Here is a 16,389-nt window from a genome sequence, read left to right on the forward strand (position 1 = left end):
TCCTACTTATCTTGGTTAATCTTCTCTATCACTGTATAATCATGAACTCCTCCTCTGTTCATCTATATGAAAGACATTCTGTTGCTTAATCCTCTAATGTGTTTACAATGTGAACTTTCAAATCTAGGTCATTGGTTATACATACATTTCTAGTTTATCTTAGTGTATGGTATTAGGTAATGGTTCACACCTAATCTCTACCAGGCTGCTGTTTAATTTTTCATCATCATGTTTTATCAGATAGTGAGTCCTTCCTCCCACTAACTTTGTTCTCTGTGCTTAGAAAACCATATATGACAACACTGGGGTTTGTTTATGTTTGGTTTGTTTTCCTTTGTTTCTATGTGTTCTATACTCAACTGTTCACTTTACTCTTTTTTTATTAACTAGTATTATCATAGTTACAACTGGACTGAAATAATAAGAATTAGTCCTATAGATGATGGTTTGTCCTTGAGCTTTCTCTGTGCGTGTGTGTATGGTTTTTGCTGTCACCAGTCTTATTTTCTCCTCCAAACCTATCTGGGTCCAATGACCTGATATCAGTCAGTACAACTGGAGATGGCCCAAGCAGTGGGAGACTCTGGCCCTTTCAAACTTTCAGGTTCTCACTTTGAATGAGGCAACATCCATTCAGTGAACAGGCCTCATTTTTAAATAGTGAGTCAAGGGATGACCTCTTTAATAATAATAATAAAAAAACTCAAATTGGGAGGGGAAGACCCTCAGGGTTACTAGCCAAAAGAGAGACAGTTATTATTTATATTCACTCTGAGCCAGAAGGGTCCCAAAAAATAACCATTAAGTGGTGCTTGGGCAGGGATCAATTGTCCAATCCAAGAGTTCCAGAGTGAATTGGGTTTAAGGCTTGATCTTTGACAAATAAATCTAGCCAGTAAACACCAGCTGGTTCTGGATGAGAAAGTGAGGCTGGTAACTCTGCACAGCCCTCCCTCACTCACATCAGAGTCAATTGCAAGTCATGTCATTATCTCCTTGATGTCATGGTCCTCTTCAAGAATGATAGGGCAAACCACAACCTATGAGTAGTTCAAGTTTTCTGAATTGGGACCCATTCCCGTTAAGCAACTCAGTTCCTGTTCTCTTCCCTTCTCTTCCCCTCCTCGTCTCCTCTCCCTTCTCTTCCCTTCCTCTTCTCTCTGCTCTCCTCTCCCCTTACCTGATGGTGTTCTGCCCAAAAGAAGGCAAATTTTGATGGCCAAAAACTACCTAGTTAATTTGGGGTTTACTGGCTAGATTTCTATCTCAAAGACCAAGCCTTGAGATTTCTTAGGAAGACCATTAATAAATGATCTGAGTAGAAAATTAAGTTAATTAAAATGAAACATAAAGAGGGAGGGGGAGGAAATTCACCAGATCTTCTACTTTACTCAGGTTGAATTTGTATCATCAGGATTGGACATGAATTCAGAGATCATCTAATCCAAAGGTTTGTAAACTTTCAGGATTATGGACCTTTTTGTTAGTTTGGTGAAGGCTATGGGCTCCTTGTCAGAATGGCCTAAAGGTATAAAATAAAATATACGATGAAGTTCTCTGAATAACAAAACTAGAGAACTGGAGTTTTTGAAAGATGCCCCCACCCCAGCTCTCTCTCTTTCTCTCCCCGCAAACATAAACACAGACATATACATACACACAATTTCATGGACACCAGGTTAAGAAATCTTTTCTGACTTCAACCCATAGCCCAACAGAATCTCTCTTATACCATCCCTGAAATGTTGTTTTCTAGCTTCTGCTTGCAGGGACCTTCACAGATATTTGTGGGAGTTGTTTTATGCCTATAGTTACATGGTTGTTGACAGAAATGGTATCAAAATCAATAGGTACTAATATTCAAGTCTACCACTCTTTTGAATCTGTAAGAAAAAAAATCAAAACAAAGCAAGCAAAAAATACACCCTACCAGACTAACTACTCTACCTTCTCTCATCTACTTCAAACTAAAATCTCTAGGATAGCTAGGGAAACTGGCATTGTAATTGATAAAATCCCAAAGAGAACAGGGCTAATGGTTTTGTCTGTCTCTTTTAATGGCAAAACATAAAATATGTTAGCAGACCTGGGGTAAAGTTTAAGTTCTGCCAATCGCTAGCTGTGAGATCTTGGTTGAGTGACCTTCCCTGTTTAGACCTCTCATTTAGTTGTTTCAATCATATTCAACTCTTTGTGACTTGATTTGAGTTTTTCTTGGCACAGATACTTGAGAGAGATACCATTTCCTTCTCCAACTCATTTTACAAATGAGGAAAATGAGGCAAATAGGATTAAGTGACTTGTCCAGGGTCAAACAGCTAGTCAATGTCTGAGACCAGATTTGAACCCTAGAAGATGAGTCTTCCTGACTTGAGCCCTGGCACTCTATCCAATGTGCCACCCATTAAGTATAAAATGAGGCAACTGCATTAGACTACCTCTAATATGCTCCTTCCAGCTTTAACATGCATATGATGGGAAAGTCATAGCATTATGATACAGCCCATTCCATTTTCTTAATACCTCCAATGGTTTTTTGGTAAGTATTTTCTTATAGGGCACCTAAATACTTCTCACTACATTTTCTGCCCACCAGTCCTTGTCTTTCCATATAGGGTCATCTAATATATCATTCCATGATAGCACTCTAAATACTTGAAGACAACTATTTTATCTTCCCTAAGTCTTTTCTTCAGAATAAACATCCACAATTATTCTATGGTATGATTTTCATTATTTCTAATTGTGATCTGGACACTTCCCAAATTGTCCATGTCCCTTCTAAGATGTTGCACTTGGAACTGAACATAGTCCTTCAAACACGATGTGACTAGGACTAAGTGAAAACTCTTTTTACATGTTTTGGATGGCAACATTACAAATAACATTTCTATTAAGGATAGTAAATATGTCCACATACATTGCCCCTATAGAAATATATAAGCTGAAAAATAAGCCAATATTTTAGGTCACTTCTAATTCTTCAACCTTTTTGTCCCCTCTCTAGCAGCATTGGATAACTCTGTGGAATAAGGTTTAGTGATTTTTCCAGAATGGTATCTAAAAACAGAAGAGAGTTTTTGTTCCTCATTAATTTGATGAAGCTTTTCAAAACTTATTTTTAAAAATTACCTGATCACATTTTCTCTACCAGCTCCTTCCTTCCAGAGAGAGAACCAGGCAGGGAAACAAAAGATGGTAGAACAGTGTGACCTAGTGGATAGAGTTTTGGAATCAGGAAGGTCTATGTTCAAATGCTGAAGCTGACATTCATAGCTGTGGGACCACCAATAAGTCATTTGACTTTCTGAGCCTCAGTCTACTGATCTGCAAACTGTGCAGAATCATGCCTGTAACTCAAAAGGTTACGGCAGCTCAAATGAAATAATACATGCAAGGTGCTTTTGCAAATTTTAAAACCCTATGCAAATACTTGATATAATTAACATGTGAAAGTCTCATTTGAATTTGATCAAATTCAGGATTTTCTAAAAATTAATTCAGCTTTTCAATTCACATTGTAACTATTAAATTGATTATTTGTATAATGGCTTAAATTACATTGCTTTCTTCTCTTGACATATCTCTAACTCTCCATCTCTTCTCTCACTATCACTTCCTCTCCCCTTTTAACACAGCTAGTTTACCTATTTCATACTTATTCCCTCCTTTTCAGTTATGACGATGAATTCAGAGCACAATATAATTCATTTTATTACCTTTTTATTATGTAATGAATCCTATGGTATGTACAGAGAAGGAAACAATTAGAAGTAAGGCATTTTTTACAAACTCTAATTCTGTATCTGGACCTTCAAAATATCATCTTCCTCTTTATTACCTGTAAGCATTTCAAACTTAACATACCTCAAGTAGAGCTCATCATCTTTCATCTTTCAGCAGCTTATTCTATTGATTTCACTTTTTTTCTGTAACATTCCACTCCCTAACCTCAGTCACTCAAAGACAAAACCTTAGTGCTGTGCTTTAGTTTTTCCTCCCTTTCACTTTTTATATCTTATGAAGTCCTAAGCCCAATTGGTCTTATATCTTGTACATCCTTGCCTTCCTCATTTTTCTCACTGTCATTTCTCTTTTCCTGGCTCTGATTACCAAACTCCTAGACTATTGTATTCACTTCCTAACAAGTCTTCTTTCATTTACTTCATTTCCACCCTATTTCCTTCCACTTGTCCTTTACACTGCTTTCAATTTAGTTTTTCCTATGTTCATATTTGATCATGTTCCCACTCTGTCCAAAAGTCATCCATGTATCCCTGTGAACCACTAAATATCAACCAGATATTTTAGTTTAGCATTCAAAGCCCTCCAAAAATCAAACAGTAACCTACTTTCTTAGCCCTCTTTCATACTCTCCTCCATGTTTGTGTGCTGTGCTCTCCTCTAAATGAATTACTTACACTCTGTCCCCTAATACACTTTCTGTACTTTTTGCCTTTGTAAAGAAGCTTAGGAGTCACTCCCGAAAGTCACATAGCAAGCTAACTGAAGGGTTAGGAATTAGAAATATGTCTTCTTCCTATGCTGGGTAATGTGAAATAACACTAGTGTGAAAATGAAGACTTCCTTGAAAGTTTTTTTTGGTAGCATGAATCAGAAGCAAGATATGATCTACATTCTTTACCTCATGCTGAATGCTGAAGCTAGACAATGTACTGGGTATTGAAAGCTGTGTACATGGTCTTCAAGTTAATATGAATCCCATGGTGGGAGGTTTTTTTTTTTTTTTTTTTTTTTGGTAAACGTTACCTATGTTGCCTACATCAAACAACATAATTGAATAAGCTCTGTGACAGTGGAAATAGGGGGACTGAAACCTGTTGCTGATTTCAATCACTGCAGAAACTGAAACTCAATAAAATAATTCAGCTCTCCTTTATTAAGCACCCATTATGTTCAGACAACTGTGATCAGAATTGGGGGAGATATTTAGCTTTCCTGTCTATTCTTAAGGACCTTGGAGTCTAAGAGGGAGAAGTGGATACATAGATAGGTAACCAAAACATAGAATGGGTATCATGATGATGATGATGATGATGATAATGATGATGATGATGATGATGATGATGATGATGATGATGAAGAATATGTGAATAGAGGTGGTAAGGAATAGAGAGTGAATAGAGAGCTAGCCTAAAGGGCAGCTAGATCCTAGGGTGGGTAACCTGGGGCTTCAAGGTCACATGTGACCTTCTAGGTCCTCAAGTAGGACCCTTTAACTGAATCCAAACTTCACAGAACAAATCCCCTTAATAAAAGGATTTGTTCTGTAAAATTAGACTCAGTCGAAATGTCCCACCAGAAGAACTAGAAGGCCACATGTGGCCTCGAAGTCACAGTTTACCCAACCCTGACCTAGGATCAAAGCTTTGCTCTGATACCTATTATCTGGATCAACTTCTCAATGGGATTAGGTAACTCTCTAAAAATAGAACCCTTGTCCTCTGCATGGACAGAGACTCTTCTCATTGAGAATTCCCTGCACCATTGAAATCCCAGATTTGGTCCCCAAACAAAACAATATTAGTAATAATAAGTTTTAGATCTGAAAGGAATCTGAGAATTTTTCCACTACAACCTCTTCATCTTAATAATGAGACACCTTGTGCCCAGAGAGGTTAAGAAACTTGTCTAAGGTTGTACAACTTCCCATAGTAAATAAGCAGAAAAATTGGGTTTCAAGTTTGCATCTTCTGATTTTAAATTCAATAGTGTCCCCTCCCCCACCCACCACAATGCAGTCTCCCTGCAATAGAGATCAAAAATGATCTTTGAGGGTTCTGTTTTCTACTTATAATTTTAAATCAAAAGACATAACAATATCTCCATCTCAGTAAAGCATTCCCAACACCATGGCTTAATAATATTCTTTCATCACGTCAGAAAGGGTACCCACTCATTATCTATTTATTTTAGCATATCTTTCTAGTTCCATTGAAACAAGTATCATCTATAGCCAATGCAGAAAGATGGCCTCAGTTTCAAAAAAGGTCAATCAATTTGGTTAGTTCCTTCTCCAATGGGTCATTTATCAGGTCCTTCCTGTCTTGACAGCAGCTAAGTTTGGGATGTCTTGTCACTTCTCACCTTTTTTTTTTTTTTTTGGTATAATGTGACATTTATTATTCTGATGCTCTATATTTCATTTTGACTCAGCTCCTTCAATCACTCAGGAGGAGCTGCAGTCACTCTCTCCCTCTCTGCTATCCTAAAATTAGTGCTTTCCAATGAATGCCATTCTTTTCCCTCATTTGATCCCAAGTTATTAAAAGAAAACATATGGTATTAGAGGAAAGGGAGAGAAGCATTTTTCAAATACAAACAAGCTATTTCCAGCATTATTAAATATTTTAATAGCACTACTCACAAAAGGCAGTGTATATACAACCAATATTTTTAAGGTCTTCCACTGTATTTTTTCACTCATAGGTTATTCTTCTTGTTATTTCAATGCCCTCCTGAATAAGGGGATTTACTAATAAGCACTTGCTAACAGTAAGCCTCTGAATGTTCCAGGTATATGTGCAATCTGGAATGAAATAGGCAGAAGAGGTTATCACAATGTCACAAGGCTCTCTTTTGAGCCTATACAGGAATAATATTTTGGTACCAAAATGAGTGAGTTGCTGTCTGAAAACTTCTGAGAATGACATGAACTTTGTCTCTTAATGTTTCTAGCCATGAGAACTATGACTGGGGATTAACACCACTAATACCAATACCACCTGACACTTCTCTAGTATTCTATGGTTACAAATTGCTTTGTATACTTTATCTAGCTCAATGCTAAGTCCCCATCACACTGCCTATAGACCTCTAGCTGTGCCACCTGAAATCAATTTCATCTTGACCATCATCTCTACTACCTCCCTATATGAGCATGAGACAATCTAATGGAGTCACCCTGACACTGATAGGACAGATTTGGCCTTATTTTGCACAGATCTGGGTCTCCGTTTTTTACAATATCTCCAGATATGCCACAGGTCATATGAGAACTATCTTTATTTTTATTCATATCTCTATTGCTTAATGTAGTGTCTAGAATATGGTAACCAACAAATGAATGTTTTATCTATATATCTTTCTATCTATAATCTACATTTCTATCTCTTTTGAATCTAGGAAGAAAAGAAATTATTCAATAAATTCAGGATCCATGAATTCAGAAGTGTGTTCTCCCTTCATTAGTCAATAAGAATTATAAGTAACTACTACATGCCAATCATTGTGCACCTTAAAATGGATAATGGTAAAGTAATATTATAAGTTATTGGTATCTAAGTTGGTCTCTCTTGCCCCAACAAGGTTATAAGCTCCTAGAGGGTATAGCGACTGTTTTATCAAAAAAAAAAAATGTGTACTATTTTGACTCCTCCATACCTTCCAACTCTTAGTAAAGTACTCTGTATGAATTAACTTGTAATAAGGGCACCACTGTCCTTTAAGTTACACAGGCTCACAATTAATTCATCACTCTTCCCTCCATTCATATCTAAGCCCTTGCCAAGTCCTACCTTCTCAACATCTCTCGTATATTCTCCCTTTTCTCTTTTGATACAGCTATCACTCTAGTTCGGTTTTTATCACCTCATTCCTGGACTATTGTAATAGCTTTATCCCTGATTCAAGTCTCTCTCTATTCTACTTCTTTACCTACTCAGCTGTCAACATGATCTTCTTAAGACATAGATCTGATCACGCCATCCCATACTCAATGAACCTCAGTGACTTTTTGTCACCTCCAGGATCAAATGAAAAATCCTATGGTTGACTTTTAAAATCTCTCATAGATTGGTTTCTTCCTACCTTGCCAATCTTTTTTACACTTTACTCCTCCCCACATACTCTACAATGTAATCCAGTGATGCTGGCTTCCTTGTTCTTTCTCACCCAAGACATGTCATTGACTGACTTAACTTTCCCTTTCTGTCCCTATGCCTAAAATGCTCTCCCTCCTCATCTCCGCCTTTTGGCTTCCCTAGATTCCTTTAAGTCTCAGCTGATTCCCCATCTTTTTGCAAATAGGCAAAAGTCCCTCTTAAAGCTATGCCCTTGCCTCTGAAATTACCTCCCATTTTATTGTATATTTCTTCTCTGTATATAGCTATTTGCATATTTTCTTGTTCAATAGAAGGTGAGCTCCTTGAGATTGGGTACCATATATTTTTTTTTCCTTTCTTTGGATCCCTAGCGCTTAACATAATAGCTGACATATAGTAAAGCCTTAATAAATGCCTGTTCACTAACTGACCAACTGTTGAATAAAGGAAGGAATGAATGAGAGAATTATTATCCCTGGAAGTCTTCTTAGGGAATAATCTTCATGAGTTGCTGTGGCCAAAAATATTCATCCCCTTCTGGTTAGCCTTCTGGTGATGAGCATTTCTGTTTCCCAAATAACAGAAAATTATTTGCTGAGCCAGTTCTTGAAGTATTTCTAGCTTGGATGATTTTTACCAGAGCACACAGTCTACATAGACATAAACTTCAAGAACCCAAAGTACTTCTAGGACATGATAGGACATTACGATAGAAAGTAAATTTCTAATAATGTTGGTTTTATATGTATATATGTGTACATGCACGCATGTATATTTATATATATTAGAAACTATTTTGTAGGATGAATATTAATCAGCATTACTAATATATATTATATGTAATTAGAAGTTCTACTTTCTACCAGTTATATACACACATATGTTTATTTTCTATATCAAATAAATGCCAATTATATAGATGTGTTTATGTATATACCTATTTGTATCTACATATACATCTCAATCTACCATCTATTAATATATATGTACATGCATATAAGCCTATATATGTTTATGCAGATATATAAAACCACAACCTGTTTTATTGCATTATATTCCATTATATCATATTATATTATATGCAACATGGAATGATGTCTACAGCTTCCCTTAAATCAAGGATGGGCTGGATGTTAAGTCTAACCACTTACATATACGTACTAGCTATATTACTCTGGGCAAGTCATATAATATCTCAGTGCTCTAGGCAACTAAAACAATAATCTGTAGGGAAGGTGCCAATCTGCATTGATAGAGGAGACTTCCTCGCCTGAGAGTTCCCTGTAGTAATAAAACCTGGGATAGTGGAAATAAAGTTGAAGTTACAGTTCGCATAGTTAGATTTCAGTACCAAACTGTAAGACTTATAGATGTTTCAATGTGAACAATGGACTCAATTTCCTGCTTTCTCCAGTCCTCCCCACATATTCTGTGATCCAGTGACACTGGTCTCCTTAACTTCATCTTCTGCTTCTGGGCATTTTCACTAGATGTACCCCATGCCCAAAACTCTCTCCCTCATCTCTGCCTCCTGCCTTCTGTGACTTCCTTCAAATGTCAGCTAAAACCCAACCTTCTACAGAAAGCCACTCTCAGGCTGCCTTAAAATTAGTGCATTCCCTCTGAGATTTCCTGAGATTTACTTTATATGTGTCTTGTTCGTTTGCTGTTTCTCCATTAGACTGTAAGCAACTCTGAATCATAGATTTTTTTTTTTGCCTTTATTTGTATCCTAAGTACATGCTGTGCCTGGCACCTAAGTAACCCCTTAGTAAATACTTGTTAATTTGACTTGGTACCTTCTCTGAGTCTACTTTCCTCTTCTATACAGTAATACTAATACTCAGTGCTACTTTTTCCATGGCATTATCAAGAATTGCTTTGTCAACCCTAAGTTATCTGGTTTTGTTAGTTAGAAGGAGAAAACAAGCATTTATTAAGCATCTACTGTACTCTAGGCAGCATTCTAAGTACTTCAAAAATATCTCATTTGATCCTCACAACAACCTTTGAAGATAGGTTCTAGTTTTCCCTCATTTTATAGTAGAGGAAATTGAGCCAGACACTAGCCCAATGCCACACAGCTAAAAGTATTTGAGGCCCGATTAGAACCCAGGTCTTCCTGAATCCAGTGCCAGTCGCTATCTATTGTGCCATTTAGTAGGGAGAAAGTAGATGAGGATATGAATGGAAGGTATGGAAATACTTTAACCTTTGATTAAATTACCCAGATGAATTGAAACGGGTCACTTCAATTCATTAATTCAACCATTTATCTTCTACCTACTATGATCAGAGCACACTACACATCAGATCACTGACTTGATTAAACCAAAAGAAGCAGGCAATAGGCCATTGTTCTTGGCCTTTCCTGTCTACCTTCTGCCAGTCTTTGTGCAATAGCAATCAATAAACTAATAAGTATTTTTATTAGGTGTCTGGTATGTTCCAGGCACTGTATTCAGCATTATAGATACAAAAACAAAGTTAAATAGTCCTTGATTTCAGAATGTTTGCATTCTTTTATGGGAGGCAACATGTCCAAAATATTGGCAATATATACAAGGAAATTTGGGGAAACAAAATACTGGCAGTGAAGGGCATCCGTCTAGGTCTAATGCAGAAGGTGGCGCTTGAGTGAATTTTTGAAGGACCCCCCAGGAAGCTAAGAACTGACAGTGAGGGAATATATTATAATCATGGGAGACAGCCTGTGCAAAGGCACAGAGATAGACTATGAAACATCTTGTGGGAAAAAAACAGCAAGACAACCAGGTTGTGTGGGCACATTGTGTCTGGATAGTTTGTCTGAACAGTTTGTTGGTGACAAACATAGTTCATGGAAACCAAGGCCCTTGGAAAAGAATGAAAGTAGGTTTGATTTTCCTGTCACCTCACATCTCCCTGAGCATCTGCAGTCACATTTTTCTTTCACCCAACTCAAAGAGTGCCCTTGTGGATGAGGGTTAATGGAGGGGGTGAAAGTGAGGAGGGGTGTAGAGAGCCAGAACTGGTGGTTCAAGCAGGCAGTGAGTTGGTAGAACTAAAACTGAAAATGCTGAGAAGTGCTGAGCTCAGCTATTTCCCCTCTATTCCTATAGTCTACATCTTCCCATTAAAGACCTGCACCTCCATTTGGCTTAATCCATTCTTTAGGTTTCTGCTGACTTGTGCATTAACTATCCATTGAACTAACAGACTGTCTAAAGGGGTGCCCAAGCTGGTTTCTGGACCCAAACTTCCCCATATTGACAAATTTCTTCTTGTTCATGCACCTCTTTGCTCTAACACCACTATGGAGGGCAACTCATAGACTCCTTACACAGTACCAGGATGGATATGTGGTGACCTTAGCTACTCAGTTTCCTCATAGGTGCTTTGTCCACTGCTTTAGATTTTGTCCCTATGATTATCTTGCATGTATATATCTCTCCAACTAGACTCTCCTCAGACAATGGCCAAAATTGTTCAATCAAACTCTGGAAAAAATTTTTAAGCACACAAGAGATTATGACACACTAGACCTTCAGTAACTTGAGTTTTTCTAAAACATCTTATACACTGAAAATAAAAATAAATAAATGCATGGGAATGTATGATCCACAGTAGAGCACAAATATAATACAGTCCACCCATGTGGGTGTACATATGTTTTGGAAAGGATCTGGACCTATGAATTTATGAGTGACAGGGACTGTTAGTGTGAAAGCTCCCTTCACTGATACACAGTGTGTGTGTGTGTGTGTGTGTCTGTGTCTGTGTGTGTATGTGAAAACTTACTGTAAAAGAACTTGACTAGTGTGCATAAACAAAGAAAGAAAGGTGAATTTATCACCTAAATATGACTGAATATGGAATGCAAAAGATGAGTTGATCCCTAATTATGATATTCAATACCATTATGTCTTAATGACAGGGAGTAATGATCTCAATAAACTAAGAAAACCTAAGTTTATCACTTAATTACCCAAATGTGTTTTTTAGTTAAGAATAAAATTTTATAATAGGAACTTCATCTAAGTTCATTTTAAATCCTGTAAGTGAATATGCATACACAGATATTCACAGACATACACCTATGTATATAGATGATGATGCATGTACACAAGTCAAATCTTTAAAATACACAAATATTCTCTGATACTTTTAAGGCACTATTCCAAATGGTGATTATTGTTTAGGAAAGGATAAGAACAATTCTTCACAATATCCAGACTTCTGGCCCCTAAATGTTTGGTTTCTTCATTAAGCCTCTGTTTGCTGAGACTGGATTGTTCAGATATTGTCAAATAGAACCTTCACAAATTCAAGGAAAGCCTTAATTCAACTATCCATCAGTTTGGTGTTTAAAATATAATAAAAATATATATCTTTCCCTTTGTTTTAAAGAAAAAAATCATCTTCCTTTTCAACTCAATAAAAGTGTCAAAATAACTTCATTAAATTTTAAACCCCTCAGTGTCTACACAGGAGCCTTAGCAAACACCTAATGTGACAAAGATTCTTGTGACCACAATATTTTCTTGGCTTACCTGGAATTATTTATGCTGTTGTAAAATAACTATAATTACTCTTAATACTATAAGTCACATTAATGCCTTTTTTTTACAGATGAAGCAACTGAGGCAATCTCAAAGTTGTTAAGCAAATAGTCCAAGACTGCATGACTAAAGTCGATCTATCAGATCCAGAATTTGCAACCGTGTGCTTTCAAATACTAAGAAAACTGGTTCAGTCAGAGTATGACTATGCATAGTCAGAGTATATAAAGAGTGGAAAACACCTTAGCAATCATCTGTCTGGTACAACTTTCATGCATTTTTAAAATGAGCAAATGGAGGCCATAGGGAAATAATGTGTCTTTCCCAAGGTCATATAGCTGATTAACAAGTTGAAGTAAAAATGCAATTTCAGTGGCATTTGCTGCCAGATCCACTTACCTGTTTCTGGTTCAATGGAAAAATATGGCTGTCCTTCCAAGATACTATACACCAACTTTGCACTGTTTCCATAAACAGGATCATCGGCATCAGTAGCTGTTACATTGGTTACAGATGTACCTGATCGAAAAGAAGATGTTAATTAACACTTTACTCTTTGACGAAAAATAAACTTTACAATCTGTCACAGAGGTTTTGAATATGTACAGAAGTGTATGTGAGAAAAAAGGAAAGAGGGGAGTATTTTAAAAAAGAAGAATAATGCTCTCTATATAACTAACAAAATGCTAATCTTTGAGAGAATAAATCCTGGCAGACTGGAGGAGTGTGTTAAAGCAAATCCTCTTTAGCATCTGCATTATTTAAAAAGATCCTTTGTAGCTTGCATTCCAAAGGAACTATCGGATCCATATAGACTTTAAGAATATGCAAAGACTCTTATCAAAAGAATATGAAACACATGGTTAATAATGCAATACGATATGTTGCCTCTGAGTTTTACAAAAGCATATTTGAAAGAACCTGGAAAACTTTGCCACAGGCCTCCTTCAGCCCAATATAGCCATTTGGGAGAATGGTCACATTTTAAACCTTAACAACCTGAAATTGCACTAATATCTAAAATTCAAAACCTTGAAATTCTGTGTTCCACCTGAAGGGGTCTGTTCTTCCAGTTCTTTAACTTTATTTGTCACACAAGCCTAATCCTTTAACCCTTATTTGAATCATTGATTGCCTCACCCATCCTTAATCTCCCTACCCTTTTCAATCAAACAGCAACTGTTACATGCCTACTAAGTGCCAGACATGGTGCTAGGAACTGGAGATACAAAGGAAAAATGAAACTGTCCTTCTCCACAAGGAGTTTCCATTCTATCTGAGGATACAGCATGTACACATATAGGCTTATACAAAATCTGCACAACTTTTTTAAAGAATAGTTATACAGGAGGAAGACTTTTGCAGCTAAGGGTTCAAGAAATGTCTCATGTGTTTGAAAGCAAGGTTGCCCACTCTCTTTATTATTATTTTACAGAGTTCTAAAAACACTAGCAAGAGTAAAAAAAGACAAAAGAAAGAAACGAAAGGTATAAAGATAGGTAAAGAGACAAAATTGTCCCTATTTCCTAATAAAATGATGATATACTCTAAAGTCCGAGGAAATCAACAAAAATACTATTTGAGACATTAATTGCATCAGCAAAGTTGCAGATTACAAAATATACCCTCAAAAATCAACAGAACTTCTCTATAATAATAACAAAACTCAAGAAGCAAAAATAAAAGGAATTCCTATTGCAAATAAGCACAAAATGCACAAAATATCTGGGGATTGACCTACCAAAATGCACAAAAGACACATAGATTCAATCACAAAGTTCTCCTTAAAGAAATAAAGAACATTTTAAATATCTGGAGAAACACTCAGTAATCATAGCTAAGCTGTGCCAATATAATAAAAATGGCAACATTACCAAAGTTAACTTACATTCTTACTGCTACAACATTCAAAGGTGATACGTTATAGAATTTAATAAAATAATAACATAATTCATGTAAAAATAAAAGATGTAGAAACGATGAAAAGAAATAGATATGAAGGGGAAATAGTATTTCCAGAACTCAAATTATATTATAAAAAAGCAATCACAAAAGTATACAGTATTGGTTAAAAAAAATAGAAATAGATCAATAAAACAGACTAGAGAAGTGAGAATCAAACACAATGGAACTCAGTAACTCAATGTTTCATAAAGAGGAAAACATAAATTAATGAAGAAAAACTTCTTATTTGATGGGAGGAAAAATCTCCAGGGAAAACTGGAAAGCAAACTGTTATAAATTAGGCTTAGACCAACACTTTACACCATATTGTACAATATATTCTAAACGCATATGTGACTTTAATATTAAAAATCATCCTATACTAAAAAAAATTAGATATCAAATACCTCAAACAGCTATGGGCAGGAGACTTATTTTTAACTAAATAAGAGATGGAGGCAATTACAAAAGACAGAATAAATAAATTTAACTACATGAAACTGAAAAGCTGATGCACTGACATTAATGCATCAAGACTATGAAAGGAAGTGGTCAAATGGGGAAAAAAAAACACCTTGTATCAAATTTCTTTGAAAAGCCTTGGTGTCTAAGACTATATCTCTTTCTCTCTCGATTTATATATCTCTCTATATATCTATATATCTCTCTATATATATCTATATATCTATCTATAGATCAGCTAGGTGGATAGAGTGCTGGGCCTGGAGACAGGATGTTCATCTTCCTGAGTTCAAATCTGGCCTCAGACATTTATAAGCTGTGTGACTGTGGGTAAGTCACTTAATCCTATTTGCTTCAGTTTCTTCATCTATGCAATGATCTGGAGAAGTAAATGGCAAGTCACTTGTCTAGCTTTTCCAAGAAAATCCCGAAATGACTCATAAAGAGTTGAACTTGACTGAAACAACTGAGCAACAAAAATCTCTGTCTACATAGAAAAGATACACATACATATACACACATACACACACATACATATATATTAATGTGTATAACAGTCATTCTCCAACAGATAAATGGTCAAAGTATATGAACAAACAGTTCTCAAAAGAAGATTGCAAATTATTTACAGCCATGAGAAAAAAAATGTACTAAATCACTAATAATTAGAGAAACACAAAGCATAACCCCCAAGTTTCACTTCACACCCTGCAAATTGTCAGAAATGACAAAAATATTGCAATTGTCAATGTTAGAGGGGTTGTGGAATGATAGACATACTAGAACTTTATTGGAGGAGGTGGAAAATACGACAACCATTTTGGAAAGTAATTTGAAATTATTCAAACAGAGTGGTTAAAATGTTCATACTCTATGAAGCTGAAACTGCATTACTGGGCTTATAGCATAAGGAAGCCATTAATAGGAAAAAGCTCATACATAATATATATGTTTGCATACATATTTATACGCACATATGCATATAGACATACATATATACATACTATAGCTGGTTGTTGTCCCTTTTTCTTTGAAGAACACCAAATTAACATCACTCTGTTAGAGTCCAATTAAAATGCATCTGACTATGGCTGATCAGATCAATATGAGCTCAGAATGCTCTACCACAGGTCAGACCCAAATAGCCCATATGAACATTTGAGGTGGATTCTCTAAATGTGCACAGTTTGCATCTCTTTTGAGTTACTTCAATTCTGCTTTACTCATAGAGCACAGTATCTTCTATGATGATACACACACACACACACACACACACACACATACACACACACACACATATATATATATATATATACATATATAAATATTTATAGAAGCATTTTTGTCATAGCAAATAATTGGAAACAAAATTAATACCCATCAACTGGGGAATCGATAAGTTGTAATACATGATTGTAACAAAATATTATTGTACTATACAAAATATTGTATATGTGTGATGAATACAGAGAAGCATGGAAAGATGGACATGAATTGATGAGAAGTGAAGCATTCTGAGCCAAGAAAACAACGTACATAATAACTACAGTGTAGTAAATGCAAAGAACAACCAGCCACCAAAATAATCAAAAGTAAAT

At 35.9% G+C, this 16,389-nt stretch overlaps 1 protein-coding gene across 2 annotated transcripts in view; it reads right to left on the reverse strand.

Moving 5' to 3' along the window:
- The window catches only part of CDH8 (cadherin 8), a 513,100-nt gene that overhangs the window by 272,012 nt on the left and 224,699 nt on the right, over nt 1–16,389 (reverse strand). For both annotated transcript variants that reach the window (XR_011972824.1, XM_072635913.1), the window contains exon 4: nt 12,785–12,904. Coding sequence is in view for 1 of the 2 variants with exons in the window: in XM_072635913.1 (XP_072492014.1) it covers nt 12,785–12,904 (120 nt within the window). In the remaining variant the exon portion in view is untranslated. The remainder of the gene's footprint in view (nt 1–12,784; nt 12,905–16,389) is intronic.

The sequence above is a fragment of the Notamacropus eugenii genome, chromosome 1 (genome assembly GCF_028372415.1).
Source record: "Notamacropus eugenii isolate mMacEug1 chromosome 1, mMacEug1.pri_v2, whole genome shotgun sequence".
NCBI lineage: Eukaryota > Metazoa > Chordata > Mammalia > Diprotodontia > Macropodidae > Notamacropus > Notamacropus eugenii.